This window comes from Charadrius vociferus, unplaced genomic scaffold (genome assembly GCF_000708025.1).
Source record: "Charadrius vociferus isolate BGI_N301 unplaced genomic scaffold, ASM70802v2 scaffold455, whole genome shotgun sequence".
Lineage (NCBI taxonomy): Eukaryota > Metazoa > Chordata > Aves > Charadriiformes > Charadriidae > Charadrius > Charadrius vociferus.
Genome location: NW_009648550.1, coordinates 2,056,619 through 2,080,736, shown reverse-complemented (window position 1 = coordinate 2,080,736; position 24,118 = coordinate 2,056,619). Strand labels below are relative to the sequence as shown.

At 39.9% G+C, this 24,118-nt stretch overlaps 1 protein-coding gene across 4 annotated transcripts in view; it reads left to right on the top strand.

Moving 5' to 3' along the window:
* Positions 1-1,354: 1,354 nt before the first annotated feature.
* The window catches only part of RTN4 (reticulon 4), a 31,038-nt gene continuing 8,274 nt past the window's right edge, over positions 1,355-24,118 (top strand). Inside the window, exons 1-4 of one of the 4 annotated variants that reach the window (XM_009886009.1) lie at positions 1,355-1,406; positions 2,252-4,702; positions 19,517-19,724; positions 22,643-22,781. In XM_009886009.1, the coding sequence (XP_009884311.1) occupies positions 1,391-1,406; positions 2,252-4,702; positions 19,517-19,724; positions 22,643-22,781 (2,814 nt within the window). In that variant the 5' untranslated portion in view covers positions 1,355-1,390. Of the gene's footprint in view, positions 1,407-2,251; positions 4,703-11,625; positions 11,821-15,849; positions 15,945-19,516; positions 19,725-22,642; positions 22,782-24,118 lie in introns of those variants that run through there. The other 3 variants (XM_009886008.1, XM_009886011.1, XM_009886012.1) reach the window with 3 other exon arrangements.

Here is a 24,118-nt window from a genome sequence, read left to right as displayed (position 1 = left end):
ACTGCTGGGTCTACCATATTTCTCATTTTTTGCCTTTCATCTGTTCAAATCAATGGCTTCTAATTTTTTTTGCTTTTAATTAAAAAAAAAAAAGTTCTTATAGTTAATTTTGTCCAGGCAAATAACAAAACTAAACATGCCTGATGCCTGTACTGGAAATTCAAAATCTAATTGAAATGCTGTAATATAATTTTGCACTTTGCTAATACAACTGATGTAAATTGCAAGTATTATTTAACAGCCTCAATTTGAAACCTTTATGCACTCTTCAGAATGAAATATATTTACCTAAATGTTACTGTTTTTTACATTAATGTAATGCCAACAGGCCACAATGGACCTGGGACAAATACTGCTGCTGACACAGAAATCCAGAGAAGGACTGGTTTTGATTTGCCTGGTTCCTAATGATGGCCGGTATTGGTGCTTCTAGACTGTTTTTTCATTAAATGCTTTATGCAGCTTAGTAAAATGTCATAGTTATATGCTTTTACTTCAGATAACGTGCAATATGAAACTGGGATAGTCTGGCTTCTTGCCATTGTGCATTAGTGAAGGAGGGTGACTTCTTAGCTTAGGAAAAGGGTGTCCTTCCTTATATTTCCTTGGTTCTTTGAGTGGAAACTGGAGAGCTGGGATTGTCTTGTGAAATATTAGGGTTAAAACAAATTCAGCAAAGCAAAACATGCTCCTTGGATCATGTAAAAGGAGACTTTAAAAATAATGCCTTCATTTGGAAGCTTGTATACCTTATAACACAGCAAAAATAGTAAAGGTATAAACATAAAGCAAATAGTGCAGTCATTTACTGTTACCAGTTTGATCTGTGGTCTGTGTGGAGTTTCAAAGTTTACTTTAGTCATTTTAACTTTTCACAGTTTTTGGTTTAGTCTCCTTATCACACTGCTTTTCTCACACAAGTTAGTCTGCGTTAGGAGACCCTCTGGACAAAGGGAGCTGATTAAGGACAGTGTGTCGGTGGCAATGGCAGGTGTTCTGTCTCATGCTAGAGACGCTGTAGCTGGTCAGTAGTGTGGAAGCTTGGAGAACGAAAATAAAGAGTAGTTACTGCGGTGTATCTTACCCTAAGATTGGTCCCTGGCTTGGAGGGTGGAGGCGCCCCTCAGTTGCCTCAGTAAAGATCCCATTGTAAATGGAGAATTCCGAGCGTTACCTCAAATTTCCCAAATCTCCCAAATTTCCAGGCTTGTATCTGGTTCTGTGGTTCTCTGTGGGTGTAGGTGTTGGCTATGGATCTGTTTGATTTACTGGGAACTGACTACTTGCGTGCTTTCTCCCGTCTTCAACCTAGCCTTTATTTCTGCTGAGGTTATTTGTTTGTTTTTCAGATGAGACCCTTTTTGCTCTTCCTGCTACATCTGCGCCTCTGATGCACTCCTCTGCAGGCAAGTTCTTTCTGCTCACCTTTGTCTGAATACATCCTGCATTTCTGATCTGATCTCATTAACTATTTCTATTAGTCTGCCTGTACTAAAAGTCAGCATGGGTCCAAGAATAGCCTCTATTCCATTTTTCAGTTTTGACTTTTCAGTTGATCTGTTCAAGATTTTAATACACATTCATTTCTTTACATGGTAAACTGTCTTATAAACAAGCTACAACCATCTGTGAATTCTTGGACCCTTGATGTAGGAGAGAAGTTGATGCTATTAACAGGTTAACACATTAAAGCATAGTTGCTTTACTGATTTAGCAGAAAGATTTAATCCATAGTAACTTTCTGCAGTATTTTATACAAGTAAAATTTGTCCCTGTAGTATTTATTTAGTGTTTTTTGTCAGCTACACTGCCCACCAAATTCCCATTTTAAAAGTTTCAAAAAAAGACTACTTAGTGGCATGATGCACGTTTGTGCATATGTTTATGCATAAGCATAAACACATACCCTCTATCTGTCTCACCTTCCCACCCCACCCTACCTCTCTCACTTTATTAATATTGCCTGCTATACTTGGATGCTCTGTACTTGTCTGGCATCTTCAGCTTTACTGTGATCTTTGCGCTGCATAAAAGTTGCTGCTTCTCTAGCCTCTTGCATACTTCTCTGCTAGAAGAAGTGAAATAGTATAGTGTACTTTAACTGATACTTTGTTTTAATGGCTAATAGTATTTTTGATAGAACTTGGAAGAACCTCTTAATAATTAACATCACGTGAACCTGTCATGAAAGTTTGCATTGACTTTAAGAGCACTTGCATTCTCTAACTTTCCTTTCTGTCCACGGTAACAGAAAAAGTTATGGACTTGCAGGAGCAGCCAGTTAGCACTAAGTCGCTTTGTCAAGAGGATTTTACTGCAGTCCCGCTTGATACTGCTCCTTCTCTTCCCTCCTTCTCTCCTATCTCAGCTGATCCCTTTAAAGAGCACTCAGCCTTTGAAACACTCTCAGATGGATTACCTGCAAGAGGCATTTACAAGGAAAATGCAAGTGAGGTTTATAAAGAAACTATGGAAAAGGCAAGAAATCCATTTCTTACAGAGGGAAATGAAAGAGACATTTCAGAAATGAAATACTCAGAACCCCCATTTCCTAAAGCAGAAGCAGCCATTTTATCTCAAGCTAAAGAAGAAACACAGCTAGAGGGCCCTAAAGAATTACTTAATCTGGAGAAAATGCCTGCAGAGCAGCTGAAAATGTCTCCAGAAACTCCTCAAGATTTGTTTGAGAAAAATGAGGAAGATCTCTTTTATAACAAAGACAAATACAGAGGTGGTGATCACGGTGAAAAAGGGGCATTGAAAGAAGACCCTCTTAGGAGGGAAGAATATGCAGACTTCAAACCATTTGAGCCAATATGGGAAGTAAAAGGTGCTAGTCCCAGACTGAGCAGCGTAAGAGAGGATGTTGGAAGTAAGGTAGATGCCAAACTAGAAAGCAGTTTAGATGGGAAATATGCTGTAGACAAGCTGTATGTGCAGAAGGATTATGAAAGAGAGAGTGAGGGCAGTACTGAAGATCTCTCTTTCCCAAGTACCCCGGAAGCTGTAAAAGAACCTTCTCAGACTTACATCACTTGTACTAAATTTGAATCCTCTATAAGTCCTGATGGTAACAAAGTCAAATCTCTTTCCCCACTAGAGGAAGGCACTTCAGAAAATAGAACTGATGATGAGAAAAAAATCGCAGAAATGAAAGCTCAGACGAGCACAGAACAAGGTGATTTTAGCACTCGAGCAGTTGGCAAGCAGGAAGGCCAGGAAGCTGACTATGCTAAAACAGAGAGTATATCAACAGTGCCATCTGACACTGCAGCAAATATGCCTGAAGGTCTTACTCCTGATCTAGTACAAGAAGCATATGAAAGTGAAATGCATGATGTGGCATGTACAAAACTTGCTTATGAAACGAAGATTGATTTAGTTCAAACCTCTGAGTCAGTACAAGAGACTCTGAAACCCGTGACACAACTCTGTCCCTCATTTGAAGGGTCAGAAGCTGCTCCATCACCAATATTGCCCGATATTGTTATGGAAGCCCCACTGAGCACTGGGACTGCTGGTGCAGAAGCATCTGCTGTGCAGCTTGAAGCTTCCCCATTAGAAACATTTATCCCTACTGCTAATTATGAGAATGTAAAAGAAGAGACTGAAAAACCTCCCTTATACCAAGAGGCAGTGAATGTACCCCTGACACAGGCCCAAGAAGCAAAAGAGGCAGTAGCATTTAAAAAACCTGATCATGAGGGTAGTGCCAGTCCTGAAGATACAGAGACTCCATATATATCTATTGCATGTGACCTAATTAAGGAAACAAAGGTCTCTGGTGAATCAGTTTCTCCATCCTTTACAGATTATTCAAAGACACCAATAACAGAATGCATTTCTCAGGATGAGCCTGAACACAAGGAACTTGTTGAAAAACTCTCCCCTCAGTTTGGAAAATCTGACTTGTTTAATAGCCAGGTGATACCTGAATTTACTGAGAAAGTGAGTGAAGATCCATCTCTCATCTTAAAAAGTAAATCAACTGAGAATGTTGTAACTGATGATGAACATGAAGAAGGACTGGTGGATTCAGTAGCTGCCACAGGCAAGCCTTATCTGGAGTCTTTCCAACCTGAGCTGGACTCTTCCAAAATTGTTGCTGCTCTGCCATCTGAGCCAACACCTACAAAAATAGCCAAGGCAGAGAAGATTCCTCTTCAAATGGAAGAGCTGAATACTATGGCTTATTCATCTGATGTGTCTGTTGCTACGGAACCAAAAACAGGAGACAACAAAGTGCTCTCATCCATGGAGTCTTCCCCAGTCCCAGTGGAAGAAGACTTTGTGATGTTAGCTCATCCTAAAACTGCTCCTGAGTTTGTGGCAGCAGCCATTGACAAAGAAGTAATGCACAAAGATGAAAGTGAAGAGATCAGTAAGGCGATCAAAGGTGAGAAGAGGCAGTTGCCTTGCCCAGAGCTACCCTGTGATCTGTCTATAAGGAATGTAGAAGTAAAAGCTGAGGAAGATACTAATGCCTTGAAAAAGTCCTTGGAGGCTGTGGACAGAGAAGTGCCTGAAGTATCCATGATGTCCTTACTGGCCACAGATACCTCGCCTTTACCTGCTGAAAGAGAAACAGTCAGTGTAGTAAAACCGGAAGCTTTTGAGAAAGAAGCTGAGCGAGAAGCTGCTTCTGTTAAAGAAAAGGAAAAACCTACTGCTGTATTTTCAGCAAAGCTGAATAAATCTTCAGGTAATCTGTGTATGCTGTCTTGCAGTTCACTAATCCGCATAATTCTTTAGCTAAATTTAAGCATGTCATGACTTACTCTTTTTGAGTCACTTTCTGTAAACTTCTTTGTGTAGGCTGAGGGTAACAGAAATGTCAGTACCTGCACTTTTACCTTTTTCCTATTCTGATTGCTTTAGTACTTTTTTTTTTTTTCTGTTTATCAGGAATGGATTCACTGTCTCCAGTTTTCTCCTTCAGTTCTCCTGCTGGTGATCTGTTGATACAGAAATAAATCAATGCTCACTGCAAGCTCTTCTGTGGTTGTCTACAGCCTGGGCATTAGGTGGCCTTCCAAACTTGCTCTTAATATGTGATAGTAAGCCAAGGATGGTGTTTCAGTCTGCTGCCTATACATGATTTGAAGAGGCATTTCTTTTTCATACATAGTTCAGATATCAGACTTTGAAACTTAGGAAGATACCCTTGCTGCTACAGTATGTACAACTTGTGTCTGGAACCTGAAAAAGACTCTGCGCACCTCCACTCACATGAATTGCAGCTTACATTAGATCAAGGCCAGTGGTTTAAAATAAGTAGTGCATATGAGGGAGCTTAGTATTCAGGTTACTATGAAAGTGGCCATTAAGAAGTTGAGTATCATGCAGACTTAAAATTTGTTTACACACAGCACAGATACTAATTTCCATTTTTCTTTTCAGGTGGTGTTTTCACTTCAGTTTGGTTTTTTTTTTTTTTTTTTTCCTAGTAATGTGTAGTGTAGTTAAAGTAGTAGAAACTTGAAGGTTAAGACCACTGTTGTGTTGCGTTCAGTTCTCTAAACTGAATTGTAGTTAAAGTAGTAGAAACTTGAAGGGAAGGTTAAGACCACTGTTGTGTTGCATTCAGTTCTCTAAACTGAACGGCTTATGAAGTTCCTGCTCTTCGTAGAGTAGAGGAATCTTTGCTTTTTGGTATCGCAGCACTCTGCTGCTACTTAAGTCTTGCAGGAGAAGCATTCGCGCTAAAAAAAGCGACCACGGAAAGCACAATTAGTCTGTTCTAAATAGAAAATCAAATGTTAATTTGACTCAGCAGTAGTTTACATGTGCAGTAGCTGCAGTCTACAGTTCATAAAATACTACATCCCTAAGGTATGTCTTCTACATCAAATGTGTTTTGGAAGGAAATAACATGGGAATGTCAGGGTGTTGGTGCAGCTGAAATAAGGTTAGGAAAATAAGGTAGAAGGTGTAGTTTTTATGTTTAACTTTGATAGTTGCCATTCCTCCTGTCCCACCTCTTCTAGCCATACAGGTAGGCAGAAAGGATAGTTTCCCTTTTCCCTTGTACTGAAATTTCAATACTTTCACTGTTAAAACACAGTGTTTGTGTTCTGTGAAGACCTACCTCCTTAAGCTCAGGCCTCCAGCATATAGTACTGTCTAGAGAACAGCTGCTGTGTATCTTATACTTCATGTCAAGGGCTTGATTGTTTAGACATCAAACTACTTGAAAAACAAACAACCAACAACAACAAAAACCCAACAACCCAAAACATTGCACTTGGTATACTAGCTTTCTTGTTAGCTCTTTTAACAAGAAGCCCTTGCAAAGGTGTCTTTAAACATTGTATGGATGTAGTAGGTTGGGGGTGGCAAATCACTGCCTTGGGAAGAAAAGACTCTTGCTTTGGGTTTGACAAGGACACAGCTGCTGCTGTCTATGTGAAAAGCACTGGTGGAGAAGCTGCACATCTGCCATAGTAGAAGAGGAGTGTTGAATGGTGTCTTCATTCTCCCATCTAGTGGCATAGTGCTGGGACAGGGTGCGCATCTGTCCAGCTTTGGTGTTAGCTGAAGGATGGGACCTGGACCAGGCACAGGGCTGGGCCGAGTGTGTGGGGAAACTGGGGAACTGTCTACAGTCTTTCCATCGGTGTTGTGCTCACTCCGTAAAGCAGTTGCAATTGTACTTTTTGACTTGCTGTGTTGCTTGGGAAGAAAAATACTTTTTTTTTTTTTTTTTTGCTTCACTCCAGAAGAACACTTTCTTAAAGCCAAATAGATGAGAATACTAACTCAAAAATGTGATCCATTTTCTTTCTAGTGTCCTGTCCCATCCCATGTCTGTTCCTTCCCCCTTCCCCCTCCCTGCCCCCCAATCTGTGCTGCTTACATTTTTGCTCACTTCTGCTTTATTATGGAATACAGAACTGGACTTCTGAGACCTGCCTGAAGAGTCCAGTGACAAGCCATGAACAAAATCAGTTGTCAACTTTTAATACAACATTACTTAAGCACAATTTCAAAGTAGCATCAAAGAACTAACACATACACTTGTCTTTCACACTCCCAGAAAGGAGGGGTAATTCATCACAAGGCCAAGAAGTGGATCTGTGCATGTGTTTAGCCTTCTAAGGCTCTTTCTGGGGGTGTTTTTCTGTCTTCCCATCAGTGGAACCAAAACAGATTTTACTGTGTCTCAAGACTGATGCTTATTAAAACATTAATCTGAACTGCCTTACTGCTGCACTTAAGTAAGTGTTCAAGAACCTTAATTTTAACAGTGCTGTTTTTTTGAAAGCTAACCTAAATGCCAGCGTATCTATATGTACCTGAAAGTGTAACTTCAGACAGTCCCAGTGGACTGCAGGGAGCTAACAGAAACTCTAAAAGGGTTGCGGATTTTTTTTTTTTTTTTAAACTCCACCACTCCAATAAAGCAAAGATAAAGCTTTGAACAACCTCCTGCGTAGAACGAGGTTTGTTTAATGTTGCCCAGCAGACCCTTGGGTAACCTGTATTATTTTGTAATGGTATCAGACCACAGGGACCTTGTACTTCATAGCTGCATGGGTTTTAAAAAACAAACCAAAACCAATTCAGAATTGTACTTAACTATAAAGAAACCCCTCTCCTTGTAGGATGCCCCTGTTTATAACAATTTCAACAGCAAATATTACTACTTTTTCACTCCTGCAACACCAAAAATTGCTCCTGTCCTGCATACAGAGATCCTTTGGGTTTTTGTTTGTTTTTTTCCTTTTTCCTTCCATTTCTCAGCACACGCTGTATTTAGTTTCCTAGCAGATAACTTTTATGCTTCACTTTCACCAGACTTTAAAATACACATACTCTATAAAAATACTGCATATTAAGAGGTGACTTCAGAGTGGATGTTTCCGGCTTGTTCAGATGCTGCTGACCTCTGCCACAGCTGCTGCAGCTCCAGCTTGTGCCAGGGCTTGTGCTGGTGGGGTGTGTGCACATCAGGACAGTGCAGCAGTGACTAGGGAGTCCTGGCCTGAGGCGTGCTCGTAAAAGAGGGCTTTGATGCCATCTAGTGTTTATAATGAACTGTGACTCCAGTACACTGTGCCCTTCTGAAGATTGCATCCCAGGTTTTGAGACACGCTGAACTGTTGAAATTAGTTTAATATTCTTAAAGTTGAAACCTAAATATACATATTACATATCTTAACCTTTCTGTTGTACAGGCTTTCTTCACTGATAACCCCTTATTTACTTTTGGATAGAGATCATTCGTTCTCCCAAATAGGCTAGACGACCATGCTTCCTGTAAACATTTTTTTGATCGGTTGAACATGGAAGGATTTTATATTATCAAATTACAAAATCAAAAGTATATTGTTGAGACCCCCCAAAATCTAAACCATGACAAAGTTGTGTATGAAAATGTAACCGCAGTGACAGTTTAAATATCTGTATATTCATCTAGAGTATTACACTAAGATTTAAATATGGCTTTGAGATCTTGACTATCAAGGCAATCGGTTTCACAGGAAACTCTTCTTGCATGGCACTTGAACATCAGGCTCTGTAGACTTTCAGATTAAACATTACGAGTTTACAGATCTCTTGTTTTCATATATGCCACAAGTCACTCTAGTTGAATTTTAGAAATGCAGCTAATTACTAGTATCATACTTTTCCCAGATTTTCTTGAGGGGGCAAATTCAGAGGTGACGTCTAAGTGGGAAATGCACTTTGAGAGGGTGGCTGAGCAGTAGTAATGATGAAGCTTTTCTGTTTACTCCTGAGTCATGGGGGCAGAAATAAAATACTTCCTGTGATCCTGTAACAGCAGTTACGTGAAGCTTAAAAGAAGTTTGAAATGCTGCCTTGCATCAGCACTGTACCCACTTGGGTAATTTCTGGTAGTTTCCATATTTGTAGTTAGTTAAATAGAGCCATTCAGCAGATGGGAAGTGTTTGGTGTGGTTTTGTTTGTTGTTTTTGGAGGAAAAGTACCTTGGCATGCCTCTGGAGTTTCCTTCAGGAGCAGATTATTTGTAAAATGTAATTCAACATAAAATCTCATTTTAATTTAATTTGATTGTGTTCTTAGATTCTTTGGTTGTTCAGGTCTTCTTTTGTGCTACCAGGTAAAATAATAAACAGAGGCTTCTGTTCCAGGCTGGGAAATTTGGGGAGGAGTAGGAGGAATTCATAAAAAACCCCAAAACCTCGAGTGAAGTTTTTCTGAAGGAAAGGCCTAGCCCTGCTGTGTTTCATTAGAGCTCTCGTATCCCCCCTGTCGAGAGGCAAAGGCTGCCGTAGCTAAGGCTGCTAACAGAGCCAGGCCTTTGGGCAGTTACTTGCAGAGTGGCAGAATTAGAGCGTTTGTGGTAAGTTATCAACTTTCCCAGAAGCACAGATAGGCGCAGTGTTGAATGAGGCTTTGGGTGAGAGCAGAATTAAGTAGTCATCCAAAATACTCTTCAGTGCAAAAACGCTGTTGTCAGTCCATCTGCTCAGGGTGGTTTAATGCCTACCTGGGGAGTAAAGCATGCAGCCCCTTTGAACATAGGTGTGTTCAGTAGAAGAACATGTTTGGAATTGATTGCATCTGTTTTAGTTGTCTGGGTGACTTAATAATACCGGTTTTTAAATAGCCTGTTAGTTGGATAGTTTTTGTTTAAATGTTGGTGTAGAAACAGGCATGCAATTTCCCTAATGAAACAAAAAAGCTTGTACAGAAGTTTGTTGATAGTGCTGCTACTCAGTTTATATGCAGGCTAGGGTTACATGGTGTATCTTGCCTGAAATAAGAGATGTGAGTATAGAGGGACAGAGACTTCATTTTAGGTATCATTTGCATGGCGTGGTAAGAGTGAACGTTGCGTATGCAAAGAGGAGGATCTTGAGGGCAGGGAGAAACTCCTGTGGGGAGGGAGTTAGTGGCCCATTTGAGATGGGAGGATAGGGACTGGTAATGCAGCCGTTCTCACGGCTCGGCTCCGTGTTTGTCCACTGGCTGCTGCCAGTTTGCTGTGGCTGCATGTATGGCTACAACAAAATGTCTGTTAAGGCGTTTTTTGCATACATGTACTGTTTTAAGTATGCAATATATAGTACATGAAGAAGAAATGAAGAGGCTTTAGTTGTGTATCTTATATAAATTTGACAATTAGTGGAAGGAACTTTCTGAAAGCACCAGGTTTTTACACAGTCATCCAAACAAATGTGGGGGGAAAACCACAGATTTTGGTGGTTTTCAGTTGATCTTAAGAATTTCAGCTCAAAGAAAGAAGCAGATTTTCAGATGCGTTTTGTCCTTTTTTTGTATAGTGCAACTTAACAAATTATCTTGCACTATGATGTTTGAAGGTACATTTCCCACTTACCTCTTATAGTATATGTTTTCATTTATCGATTGAAATTGTGAATGAAACGCACATGTTTATATAAGTTAAAAATATATGTAACTGGTCTTGCTGTCAAAGGAGGCTTTAAATTTACGTAGCAATTGAAGCAATAAACAGGGCTTTGGGGCAACTTTGTGGTAATCTTTCTCCATGTAAGATTGTCTGTTCTAATGAAAAGTAAAACTGTCTATTTAAGACCTGAATCAGGATCTCCATCCCAGCCAGTCTACAGTATTTTTGTGAAAATGTGTGAATGTCCTTTTCTAGTTCTTTAGAAAATGGTATATCAAATTTTTAAGGTTTTGGAGCAATGCTGGGGAGTTTGTAGCATTTTGTTGTCAGCCCTAGATATTAAGAAGAAATTCCAAACTAGAAGAGTAGTTGTTTTTTCAGCAGGGATGGAAAACAGAATGGCAACATTGTTCTAAACAGTTCTTCTCTTTCAGATGTTGAGTTTCTAGTTTATGCTCGTCGCACATCCGTACAATGCTTTCTGTTTGTAACTTCCTATACGTTAGTAGTGTAAATTTTCAGTTCTTGTTTTTATTTAAATGAAGGGAACATTTAGTTGCCAGCTCTGTAGCTGAAAACACGGGATGCTGATGTAAAATAAAAAAGGGAAGGTGTTTGGTTGTAGGAATTGGGAAGGGGGCGAGAGAACTGTTCTTCCCAGACCTCCGTTAAGATGAGTAAATATGGCTGAGCAGTTCATAAGGACTAAAAATACCAGCAAAAAGACTTCTTGTGTTCTTCAGGAGCCTCTTGCTTTTGTTACGGGCGCAGAAAGAGTCCTATTCTGTTTTCCTTCAAGCTTTTTTTTTAAAGGGAGAGGTGTGTTACAAAGATGTCTCTGTTAGCCTTCTAGACAGTTGGACATTTGTTTAAAAAAATGAGGGGAAGGCATATATCTAGGAGATTTATAGATGTGTTTTAACCATTGTTTGAAAAGCAATCTGTTTAAAGCTTGTCTAGCGACTACTTTTAGCTCTGCTCCGCTGTGAAAAGCCGCTTAGGGCGGTTCGGCTTTTGTTAGCCTGCGCTGAGCCTTGCTGCACTGGTGTTCCCAACGCGCTGCCACTACGCTGCGGGGAGAAGCCGGCTGCCTTTGTGCCGGTGATTTCTTTCTCTGCCTTGCGTCTTTTCGGGTTCTGTTGGCAAGCAGTAAGAAGCAAATGGCTCCAGCGGCTGGGGATTGCATGTTAGCCTTAGTGGCGGAGCATTAGCAGCCTGGTTACCGCTGGCACTGCGTCAGTCGCGCTCCACACCCCGCGCCGTCAGCTGACCGGCCTCCTGCAGCACCAGTGCAGCAGCAGACTGCAGACGCTGCTGGGGAAGCCCATGTTTCCCATCCTGGGCTGTAGGTTTCTTCTCTTGCAGCTGTCCTCTTGGTATGCATAATTGATAATCACAGCTGGAGGGTAGATCGTTTGTGGAGAGATGGACAGTCAGCCGAGCAGTTGGAAGGATAAGGGTATTTGTTCTTTCACCTTTTTTCCTTTTTTTTTTTTTTTTAAAAAGCTAAAGATGCTGTGGGTTGTTTTTAGCAAATGGTGTTTGTAGCATGTATGTGATTGTGAAATGTGTCTGAAGATGTAAGATTTGTTTGTACTGTATGCAAAATTGTAAAAGCTGTAGGTTAAAATGGGTAAATACGGGCAATGCAGAAGAATAAATTATTTATGTGGGTGAAATAGCTTGAGTGACACTGCAGATCTTTTTCAGTGCTACAGAGCATATTAAAGAACAGCTTGTTTTGGTTTGCACTGCACAAATATGAGCATAGTCTGAATTTAGTTAATGTTCCTTTCAAATTCCTAGGTTATTAATAATTTAATAATACTAAGCATTAACTCATAACAATGTAGCGTCTGCATTTCATGTTGTTTAGTAATTTTATGAGGAGAAATCTTATGCAGATTATAGAAGGTTATTTCCCCCCTTTGCATGCCCCCCCCCCCCGTTTGGCATAGCGTGTTTAGAGCCTACACTTAATCATATTTGCTTCAGATTTTTCATAATTCTTTTGGATTCTAGCTAAAACTATGTCCGATTTTCAGAATTTACAGCCATAATAACAAATTGTTTTAGGTAAATAAGTAGCTAACCTTAAATTAGTGTGGTTCTGACCTTTGTTCCTGTAACCACCAATGGGAAATCACCAGTGTAAATCTCTGTGGATCATTATATTAGTGCTCAGAGTGTAAGAATTTAAGCCTTATTTGAATACATAATCTTCAAACTTTATCAGCAAGACAAGCTTGAAAAATTTTAATAATTTCTGGAAACTTAAATATTTCCTTAAAGGGCCCTGTTGTCCTTGGTAGTTGTACTTGTGAAGTTCTCCTCTTTTTCTATAACTATTGTTCAAAATCTATGTGTTTTCCCACTTGGACAAAATTGCCAGCTCTCTAAAATCCACAGAATGCTCTACCGGAACCTAAATACGTAGCAGAAAAGCCCTGCAGGGGAAAAGCTTTGCCCCTGCAAAACAAGGTTCTAAAAGTTCTCATCTTTCATTACAGGACTGTAAAATATTAGGAAAAAATATTCTGTAGCGTTTAGTAATATGTTCTTGATATGTAACTAGTTTAAATGTTCAGCACTCCATACATGAGGCCTGAAATTCTTGGGGGAGGGGGGTGGGGGGGATGGGGAAAGGGGAGGTCAGAAGGTTTTTGTAAAATTTGAGAGGCAAGTTACCTTTGGGTATTCAGGCCCAGTTTTCAGGTTTTCTTGGTGGTGGTCTGTCCCTCGCTGCAACTGAAAGCAGACATTTCCAAGTCTAGAATTTGAGGCCTTGAGAATAATGGAGTCTTTCTTGGTTTAAAATTAATGAATTGCCAATCATGAGCATGCCTGTATGGCACACCTCGGGGAATACTCTAACCAGCATGATCCATGCTGTTACAGCTGTTTGGAGGAGGCCAGTAATGTGGGGTCTGTGCACTTGGCTTCTTTGCAAAATGTGGACCTGACTAGTGTGTAATGGAACTGGCCTCAAATGAACAAAGCAAACGTGAACCCGTCCTATGTGCATATTTTGTGCTGGTATAACTGCTTCAAGCAGTGCTTTAAATTCCTCTTCCCCCTGCCTTTGTTTTTACATAGCGAGTGGCATCCCCTTAGGTGGAGGAAGCTGGTTTAGTGCCTGTTTCTCCCTCCAGGAAATTCATACTACCTTGAGGTTAATTATGATTTAACTTGTAGAGATAGGGTCTAAGAGAAGTTGAAAGCAGAGCAAGAAGAAGCTTTTCTGGGGAAGCAGAAGAGTTTGGTTCCTCTCCTTTTGCAACTGTTCTTGAAGCCTGGTTTAGCGTGGTTTCTGGTAGCATTTGTTTATAACGAGACGAAGATGCCTTGTTTCATGTGTTCTTCCTTCGTTAGGTCAGGCTCTAGTGGCATGGAAAATGATGGGTAAAGTTCAGGGACTGATTACACTATTCATCTTGCCCCAAAGTAAATATAGAAGCAAATATTGCAACATGCTTCTTTCCATGCTAAAAAATAACCTTAAAAAAACCCCACAATCAAATCTAAAACCGGAGAAGAGCCAAAAGTATGGTTTATAGTTAGACTTTCCAACTAAAGCACTACTTTTTAATTAATATAATCCTAAACTTAGTTTTGGTCTGCAAACCATGACACTTGTGCGACAACCATAGTAGTTGAGCAACCAGCAATAGTGAAAGTGGTATAACCTGTGGTATTGATCATCTAGATAGGCAGGATGAAATAGGTTTATCCTGGGGATGGAATGACTTTTATTTTTAGCACTTTTTAAAGACAGGGCCCAATGGAGTAATTGGTACTAATATGTCTAACATTTTTTTATTTAATTTTTAATTATTTCAATGAATTGTCAGGTTTTAATGGCTGAATAATACTAATGGTAGGATGAACACCACAGCTATACTCCCAGGCTATCCCAGGATTATTGTGGTTTTTTTTTTATTAATGTGCTGAAAATCTGTCTGAATTCTGGTTCAGATTAGTTAAATGGTGGAAAAGGTTGCATAGGCTTGTGTAGCCCTTGAGCTTTTTAGATGTTTATCATGAGTAATGGGGCTTTGAAAAGGTTTTCCCAGTTCATACAGTGTGCACACGTACACAGGTATATGATTAATTAGAAATGAAAGGAAAATACTGCTTTGGCTCAGTAATAATTGTAAGATAGTATTTGCAGGTTTTGGGGACAATCCGGGTAGTGTTGGACTTTGTTTTCGTTTTAGCATGTACCGTGAAATCTGTATTGCTTTTTCTTGCTAGGGGTTGTGGGGCAGATGTGCCAAGTCTGAAACGTGTGTGATGCAGACTTGTTTTCTGACCTTTGGGATCCAGTTAGACAAGCCTGTCAATTCGGCTGGACATGCCACTTCTTTGTAACGTTGGTCCCTCAGACAGGGAAAGCTCTGTTGGTTGAAGTCAGCTCCACGTGCTTGGCACCACATGCAGTCATGCTTTAACCACCCAGTTTCACCGGCCTGGGATTGTTTTGTTGTTACTGACTTGCAACAAGGCAGTCAAGGACCAAACTGGCTTCCAACTTGTCTGATCAGGGTAAAAGGAGGCTTGAATTTTGTGGTCTGGTCTGTACCTGCTCCTGCTTAGGATGTCAACCATGATTTTAATTGGTCATTCTGCTGTAGGGAATCTTGAAAATGTCAAACCCCAGCCTACTAATGGTGTTTGTGCTTGGCAGGCTTTGACCACTTGATGGGTTGGTGGCTTCTCCTTGGGGTTGGTCTTTCTCCAGCTGGGGCTGCCCCACACCAGGCTCAAGCGGGCTTTGAAAGTGGAACTGCAGGGTCAGGCCCTGCCTGCTCGATACTCTGCGAGAAAGATCAGTGGAAGCCCTGAAGATCGCTGTCACGTGTATATATGAACTTTATTTAGCAGAACTGGAAAATGCCTCTCTGAATAGAAATTAACAGCAATTTTTCTGTTTAGTCGTGTACTGGTTTTTGTTGGAGTTAATTTTCTTCATAGCAGCCTGTATGGTGCGTGTGATGGTGACAGTGGTCGCTGTGCGCTTTAGATGCATTTGAAAGCTGCCCATTCTCAACACTTCTACTACATTTCTGTATTAGTACAACACTGGCTGTTCTTATATTGATCCAGAAAAGGCTCTTACTTGTGCTTCTACACTATTTTTACTATTATTTGAAGAATATAGAGAATCGCTGCTTACCTTGCAGATTACAGAAAGGTTCTAGTGTAATGGCTGTTGTTCATACAATGTTTGTAAATTGTACACTGTTTGCTTTTTTTTTTTTTTAATCGTCTTCTCCGTTTACACAAGCAGCCTTTCTTTGGCGCTGAAACCCTTTTTTTGTTTGTTTCCAAACACTGGATAGAGAGTAGTTGTTCATTGTGAGCGCGACCCTCTCGCTCGGCAGCTGCATTCCAAGGACTTAGCGCAGAGGCAGCCATTGGCGGGGGCCGGCGGGATTTCGTTTCGGCTGGCGGCGAGGCGGCAGGCAGTTGCGTCGATCCGCCGACCTCCGAATGCCCTCGCAGGAAGTGAAAGGGCTGTGGGTAGTCAGCTGTGCAAGATCTGGGTGCATGCAGGCACACGCAAGATGGATGCCAAAATGGGTTAGTCCCTTTTTCTTGGTTTTCTTCAGCAAATGTGAATTAAGCTCGCTTGTAGATCTCGAGGCTTTTAATTTCTCTTTCTCAAAAAAGAGAGGGTTACTTAGTTCAGCGTTGGTTGTTGTTTTTTTTTTAAAGAGGATTATCAGGTTAAATATATTAAACCACTTGTTTTTGTCATCAAAAAACAGTATGAATTGTTCAGTTTTAAGTTAAATGTCTGTGAAAGAAAAGACTTAAAAAATACAGTGATAATTCTATCACGGCACTTGCTTTAAAAGCAAAATGTAATTGGATGAGTTCTGCATGTAAGGCACGGGTGCTAGCAGTACTATTTTTAGACGTGCCAAGTGACAGTTCGTGCTTACCAAATGTAGGCAGCTGTTCTTGCTTTAGAATAAGCCTGGAATACTTGCATTAAATGCATGAGATTATAGTGTAAAATAAAGCTTAAAATGGTTTCCATGAGGCAAGATACTGTTTGGCAGGGCTGTTCCTGAGCACTGTTTGGGGTTTTTGTTTTTCTGGGCTTTTTTAATCTGCTGTGAATATCTTGTGTGTAAGTTAAAGCCAGGAAGCTGCTTCTAGTAATGCTTTTAATCTTTTCTTCTACTTAAAAAAGAAATGCAAATACCTGTTCCTGATCAATTGGAGAATGTAAATCAATTTCATTATGTACTTTCTTGGGCTGAAAATTACAGATCAGTTTTTCAGTGACTTATAACACTGCATTTCCCTTGAGGAATTTACAATGAAACCAGATACATGTGTCGTTAAGCTGAGGCTGATTTGGTAGTTCTCCAAATGGAGTGGAGGCAGAGCGAGGAAAAGTGCTTCATGAGCAGCTCTACTCTGGTCTGGGAGGTCCTAGCTTGGGGATTTTTCTTACTGATTTCGGAGAACAAAAGACTTGAAGGGGGGTCGATAGAGGCCATTTGGCGTTTGTGGTATGCTTTAATTCCAGTCATTTACCGTTGTTTCTGTTTTGGATACTGTCATACAGATGAATTACTGTCCTTACATTCCTATAGCTGGGTTCAGGTGTCATGAGTTACTGCTTGTAATAAGTGATTTCCTATGAAGCTGTAAACCCACCATTGGGGAGACACTAAAAATATGTTACAGAGGAGGGAGTATCTCATTTACAGAACTAATGCTATCTGCAAACGGAGAGGAGCAGGGCTCATACTTAATCTGTCACATGATACGGGAGAGGCACCCAAATTTGAATGTATGGATGCTGAAATTGCAGCGTTTAAAAATAAATATAATTTCAGTATTTGGAGCAAATAGAAAGAAATTAGGTTTTTCAAATGTTTCTTGCATGATTTAGGAGCACAATTTTTTTTTTTTTTTTTTGCGCAAGACTGGTTTTGAAAATTTCACCCAGGTGTTAGGGATACTTGCAGCTCAATTTAGGTTTACAGTTTAAAAATGGTTTTTAGGTCAAGCTCACAGTTTTGTTTGTAAGCTCCTTTTACCTGCTAAACTTGCTAACATAAGGTGTACAGAGACACTAATAGACACTTTTGTGACTAGGAGCAAAGCCAAAGAAACCAAAGAAAAATGTTGTTAAATTTAGGGGTTATAGCCCATACAGAAGGAATTCTACAATGACTTCATTTTGTTTGTTTGATTTTTACAAATATTAAAGAAAAATTGTCATGCTTAAGGCTTCATTTGTTTGACAGGGAAAACAGAAGTGCAGCTTTGTAACATGAAGAGACCCAGTGGAATAGCAGGTCAACAGGGTGCATGGATAGGTTGGGCTGCAATTTGACGAGGACTTTAGATTGGTGCTGGTCTGAGAGCAGGAGTGTCACCTCCGTCGGTTGGCTGCTCTATCTCTCACCCCATATGTTTGTGGAGTCACATGGTGAACCACAACCAGAATCTGATCTGGCTAGCTGCTTTGTTTTTATTTTATTTTTTGGGGGCAGTAGTTGTGAGCAGCATGCAGAAAACCAGGCTGGTTCTGTGTGTGGCCATGCAGAGGAAAGGAGTGGGACTGAGCGATGGTGAAGGTGTGAGGCTGTTTCTTTCAACAGCAGTTTTGGTTTATGACAAATTCAAGGTGTTCATGCAACCGTAGCCCGGTTCTGTCTGTAGATATTCAGGAAACTTCTACTGAAATGTGAATTAAATATTTGGATAAAATCTTTTGCCCTATGAAAATAGCGGCTTTAAGCTTCTGACTGGGGTTCTCATCTTTCTAGCGCCTGCTGCTCAGTACAGATTCCCTACAGAAATAATTAGGAAAGGACTTCAGCTTCTGAAACACTGTGAAACTGCACCATAGGGCCAGTGGCTTTTTCATACCTGCAAAGGGATTTTGTAGACTTTGCCTTACAGAGGCTACTAAGTATTTAATGTTGCTGCATTACCACATTTTCATCCTGTAAGCAGTAATAGTCAAATACTATTTTTTAATTTTGTTCTACAGTCGTTCAGTGTAAGAATCTGTTCTGAATTGTGATACGCTATTTTACAATAGTTTTTGGTGATGTTTAGGACAAAATAGGATTACTAAGCTTGTGGTGTAATAGTATTAATTTTTCTATAATTTATCTTGAGTTCTGTATCTAATACGTTATTGCTATTAACAAGCAGTGTTGATGCAGAAGAGGAATTTGTTCTTGTGAAAATCTAATCAGCTGTGGAAGTAAAGAAGCAACAAGAGTGAGTTTTATTGTGTGCCTCACCATGAAGTACAAAACTAGACTAGGTGTCCCTGCCTAGTTCTGTACTCAGCAATGGAGAAAGACGTTTGCCAGATTTCATGAGTTCAGTGAAGTAATCAACCAGATACAACAGCACCTCTGCAATGGATGTACTAAGCCATTACCTAGGACTTGTGCAAGGGTGCAGTTTAAACAGTAATACTAAAAATGGCATAATATTGTGTTCTTCATGAGGGTCACTTCAGGAAAAAATAAACTTGGTTTACAAATGAAGTTTTTTGCATTGGAGCACAGCAGATTTAACCTGGATTGAAATGTCAGTGAGACTATTCCCTGTTCATGGCTCAGTCACCCATAATCAACATTATAAACTCCCACGGGATTGTCTTCAATCAAAAGGAAACAAAATGAACTGTTAATGAGTCTTGAGCAGTGCCTTTGCCTCTGTCAGACTTGTAAAGATAGGGTGGTTTAGAGATCTGTTAGTGTGTTGTCATTTGTCCTAACCAGGAATTAGAATGAATCTCTTCAGTGAGTGACCTCCACAAAATGCACAAAAATAAAATTAAATGAAGCACAAACTGCTGTGGTTGTGGTGCAGAACAACAGTCGTTGAAGAGATTAATTCTGGCATTGCTTGAAGGCAGAATTGTTCTTAAATTTTAGCAATTACATTTGAGGTAATCCTAATAACAATAATCCAAATAATCTGAAGTCCAATGCAGAATCTGCTAAAATAACCTATTTCTAGTTGTAATTTCAGCTCTGGTTTGACAATGAGATCGCAAGTTCCATTCTTGATGACTCTCAGCAGTCAAGTGAATTGTGTTTTACTGTTTTCATATGGATGCAAAAGGTATCTTGTTCTAATTTCTTACCTTCTTTAAATTTTAGTTGTTGACCTCCTTTACTGGCGAGACATTAAGAAGACGGGAGTGGTGTTTGGTGCCAGCTTGTTCCTGCTGCTTTCATTAACAGTGTTCAGCATCGTGAGCGTGACAGCTTACATTGCCTTGGCCCTGCTTTCTGTGACGATCAGCTTTAGGATATACAAGGGAGTTATCCAGGCAATCCAAAAGTCCGATGAAGGCCACCCGTTTAGGTGAGATTTTTCTTTTAGTTCAGAAAACACGTGTTGTTTTGGGGAACAGCAGCATTGGTGCTGTTAGAAGTGGTAAATGACGTATGTAATGTGTTGCATAATAATGTACTTAGTCTCTGTACTGAAAAATCTGCTACCCAGCCTGTGACTACTCTTCAGTTTTTTTCAGTAGGCATACACTGTGGTGAAGAAAATTAACTGAGCACTTAGTCCAGTGCATTTCCCTGGGAATGCTAGAGTATCTTAAGTTACATTTAAAAATTTAAATACTGCAATCTAATGGAGTAATATGTGCATTTTAAATGATACAGTCTTCAGAATGTGAACCAGTGACAGATGATGTACAAAATTTAAGCAATAGCCAGGAGATGCAGTACTTTCAGTGCAATATATTTAGCAAAAAACAGAATAAATATAGCAGGGGATACTTTTGTCTTTTTTTTTAAAGAATACTCTTAAAATTTGTGTTTTAGTGTATAGCAGCATAGCTGTGTTCTTCACATGCATGGCTGCCTTGTCATCAGCAGAATCCATGTTCATTGCAGCCTGCTCAGGTCAGAAATCCAGAAACTTGGACTCTGAATTTGAAGGCTTAAGGAGTTGAATCATAGGATTAATTTAGGTCCACAAACAGGACCTTTGCTTTAAGTGATGAGCTTTAAGTGATGAGCTAAGTCTGTGGGGCGTACCATGTGTGCACTTCGCTGCAGTGTGGCAATATGGTAACCATGGTATGCATCCTTTCCTGTGTGGAGTACAGTGGTGCCCATTATTGCAGAGCTGCATCTTAAGAGAAATAAAACCTTATTAATATGCTGGAGTAATTACTAAGAGTGCATCTTTCCTGTTTCCATACCAGCCCTGTCCCACACTGCTCAGACTTGCTTCTCTCCTTTTTTAATCAATGGAGTGGTTAAATCTCAATTTCCCTCGCACCTTTCAGAAACTCCTGCTTGCCCTCCAATTTACAGCTCTCTTAGTAAATTGTTAGTGTTTCCAATTATTTGTGTTCTCTTCCTCTCATCTTCAGTAAGGCAAAGTAAAAGGTTTTCTTGGGTTTTTACCTCTGTTCCTCCCTGACTGTGTGTAGTAGCTCATTTACCCACTGGAAGCCAGTCTGTGCCGAAAACAGCTGTGGGACAAAACTCTGGCAAAAAGGGAGTATTTGCTTTCAAGCTTAGGTCTGATATAAAAAAAATACATCTGAACAATAAGCACCAACATAAAGTGTAGCAGTATGAAATCTATATATTTTATAAACTTAGGTTTTGGGTGGTTTTGTTTTTTTTTTAACCACAAGGCCTCATATGGTGCTTCTTATTCACCCTTATTAGGGTGAATAATTCCCAGCTGAAATCCTGTTGACTCTGTCTACCCAATAGTGCTCTTCAGTATCCAAACAGCATTTCCAAGTTTACCAGTTAAGGTCTTAGCAAGAACAAGCAAAACTTGTTCTACCTGTGCTTTCTACAGTTTATTTCTAAAAATACTGATATTCATAAGAAGCTTCCAGATTTTCTTGTCCAGCATACCTGGTGGCTTGCTTTTTGTCTGTATAGCTTCAAGAAGGATATTTTTACCTCAATTTAGTTTGACAGTGAAGAGCGCGTCCATGAGCTCAATTTAATTTTTGATTCAAGTACTGAATATCTTGCTGAAGAGTTGAGAATGGTGTGCAGATTCAAGCCAAGTGCGGATAGCAGAATGTAGCCTTGAAATGGCCACCCTCTGTAGTTACTGTTAGAAGTATTTCAATTTGTTTTGGACTTGCCACAAGGCCATGTTTAGCTTTGCCTTATATGATACACATAGGAGCTTCCACTGTGCATTCTTCATTTTTAAAAAAATGAAACAAAACCACCCCAAAGCAGAATCCCCCCCGAAAATAAAAGTTTAACTCTAGTAACTGCAAAGTTGAGTGCCCTCGTACAGATGTGCTGCATTGCTCCTTCTCCCTCCAACATGCAAATTAGATAAATAAATTATTCTCTATTTAAAGAGTCTAAATTGCTATAGCCACCGCAATTACAGATAAAAGCTGCAGAGTGGTGGAAGGAACACTTAACCGTATAGGACCTTCTATCTTTCTGTTAAAAGAACTGTTGTCACTAACGGTAAGAAATTTTTTTAGCAAATTTTGAAAAAACTGCTCATTTTACTGTGCCTTAGTGTGTTTGTTACAGCTTAATGGTAACTTCGGAAGTGCCTTCCAGGGGTATGAAAGGATATGTTGCTTTTGTAGGATTTTTTCTATTTGAGAAATGAAGGAATCTCAAGTCTCGTAGAATATTAAGCTGTCTAATAATACAACAGCAAAACCAAAGAATGACGCACACCCCACAGCCCCCAGGCTGTCTGTCTCTCATTTTTTTAAATACACGTTGGCCTTATTAGTGTACTAGATTACAGTATATGCTGAGGAGTAGGAAGAGACTTCATAAACCAAGCAGCATATGTGTCAGTGGTGCTGGACGGTTTTGGCCATTCGCTAGCCTTGCCTATTCACGCATACAATGCTAGCCAGCATAACTTTTCTGCCTCATCCAGGTAAGATTGTGTGTGTGGCTTAGTAAATGCACTAGCACAACACAGCAGTAAGAAAGAAACATATTTTTTCTTCTAAGAAGTTGTGGAGGTTTTTTTAAGGTTCACTTTTACCCTCTAAGAATAACTTAGGTTAGTTCTGTTTTATCATTTCAGGATTCCTCTTTTCGTTGTCCCTGCCCATGGCAGGGGGTTTGGAACTAGAGGATCTTGAAGGTCCCTCCCAACCTAAACCATTCTGTGATTCTATGATAACATAAAAAGACTGTATGTTGATACTGTATATATAATGTGTTGATACTGTATATATAGCATGTTGATACTGTTTGGTAGCACTATTGCAGTGAAGTTTCATGAACTATCCTTTCTTGCAGGGCTTACTTGGAGTCTGATGTAGCTGTGTCTGAAGAGCTTATTCAGAAATACAGTAATGTTGTGCTTGGTCACGTTAATGGCACAGTCAAAGAGCTGAGACGTCTCTTCCTAGTCGATGACTTAGTTGATTCTCTGAAGGTAAGTCTGCTTCACCTGTAGATACAGGAGCCTTGTGTAAATAGATTCCTGGCTGACCTAGGTTAGCAAAGCCCAATAGTACTTATAAACAGGAATGAACAATAGCATCTTTGGCTCCTTGTAAGTAAATAGTGAGTTTTAGTTTGCTTGTTGGAAGTACTAAGCCTTTTTGTTTTTCAAGTACTATAGCTTTCTGTTAGCCACACTGAGTTGAACCTGAAGTGCTGCGTGCAGTAGTAGAGTGGATAACGTTATCTGTATTTTGACAGTATAATAAAAATGAATGGAAAACTGAAATAATCTCTGGCTGCGTGCAGTTTGGCTGTTACACCTCCTTGCTGGTGCTTAACAGCTGAAATTTTTTAAGAAAACAAGACATTGGGCATTCAGAATTTGTCCCTAACATATATCTCTCCCTCTTGAAAAAATCTGTGTTTTGGGTTAGACTGGCACAGACTGGTTTTGTTTTGTTTTTCTGTTTTTTTCTGTACTGAGACTACCAAGTGGTTAGTGTATGGTTACTCGCCTTAAACAGTAATTCTTGTGTCCACTTTTTTGCTGGAAGAGTGGGGTCTGAGCGCTGGCCTTGTTTTACTAGGAAAGTGGTCACCTGTTTCAGTCCCTGGATTTGGGTGTGAATAGTTGTTTCTTGTAGTGATGCAAATTACTAAAAGGGGTTTTGCAAGTTACTCTCTCTCTAGCATGCAATACTGCCTAACAGATATCTTGAATATGTCCAAGTAGTATTTAATGGGGTTTATTGAAGGTGGCAGAGCAAAACTGACAGTGAAGAAAATAATTTAAAAAAACTCCACCAAAATTGGCTGAAAAACCTTCAGTTTTATTCTGTGAGAATTATATTCTCTGCTTTCAAGCTCATCACCTTTCTTTGTTTTTCAAACAATTGTTTGCTTTACTGAGTACAACATGTTGTCCATTTCTTGTTCAGTTTGCTTAATCTTCTTGAAATAAAGTTGCATTTATCCTCCTGTAAATCCCTTAGTTCTTTGTAAAGTCCTTTGAGTTGTTGTGAGGTTGAGGGAAGGGGTTCCTAGTAAAACTTGGAGAATAATAGGGCTGTAAAAGTCTTTGTTATATTTGTGGAATAGAAATGGGAGACAGATCTCAGGATCTCACCCAGAGTTTCTAGATCCAGTTTCTCATTATGCTCCCACTTAAACACAGTGAGGAGTTTGTACTGGAAATGTGGCTGATGTTGTGCAAGTCTCCTGCATAAGAATCCTTTCCCCCTGGAGAAAGCAAAGATTATAAGGCTGTCAGGTTGTTACCTGGGGTCTGCTGCTTGTGCTAAAGATTCTTTTTCTCAGAAGGTAAAG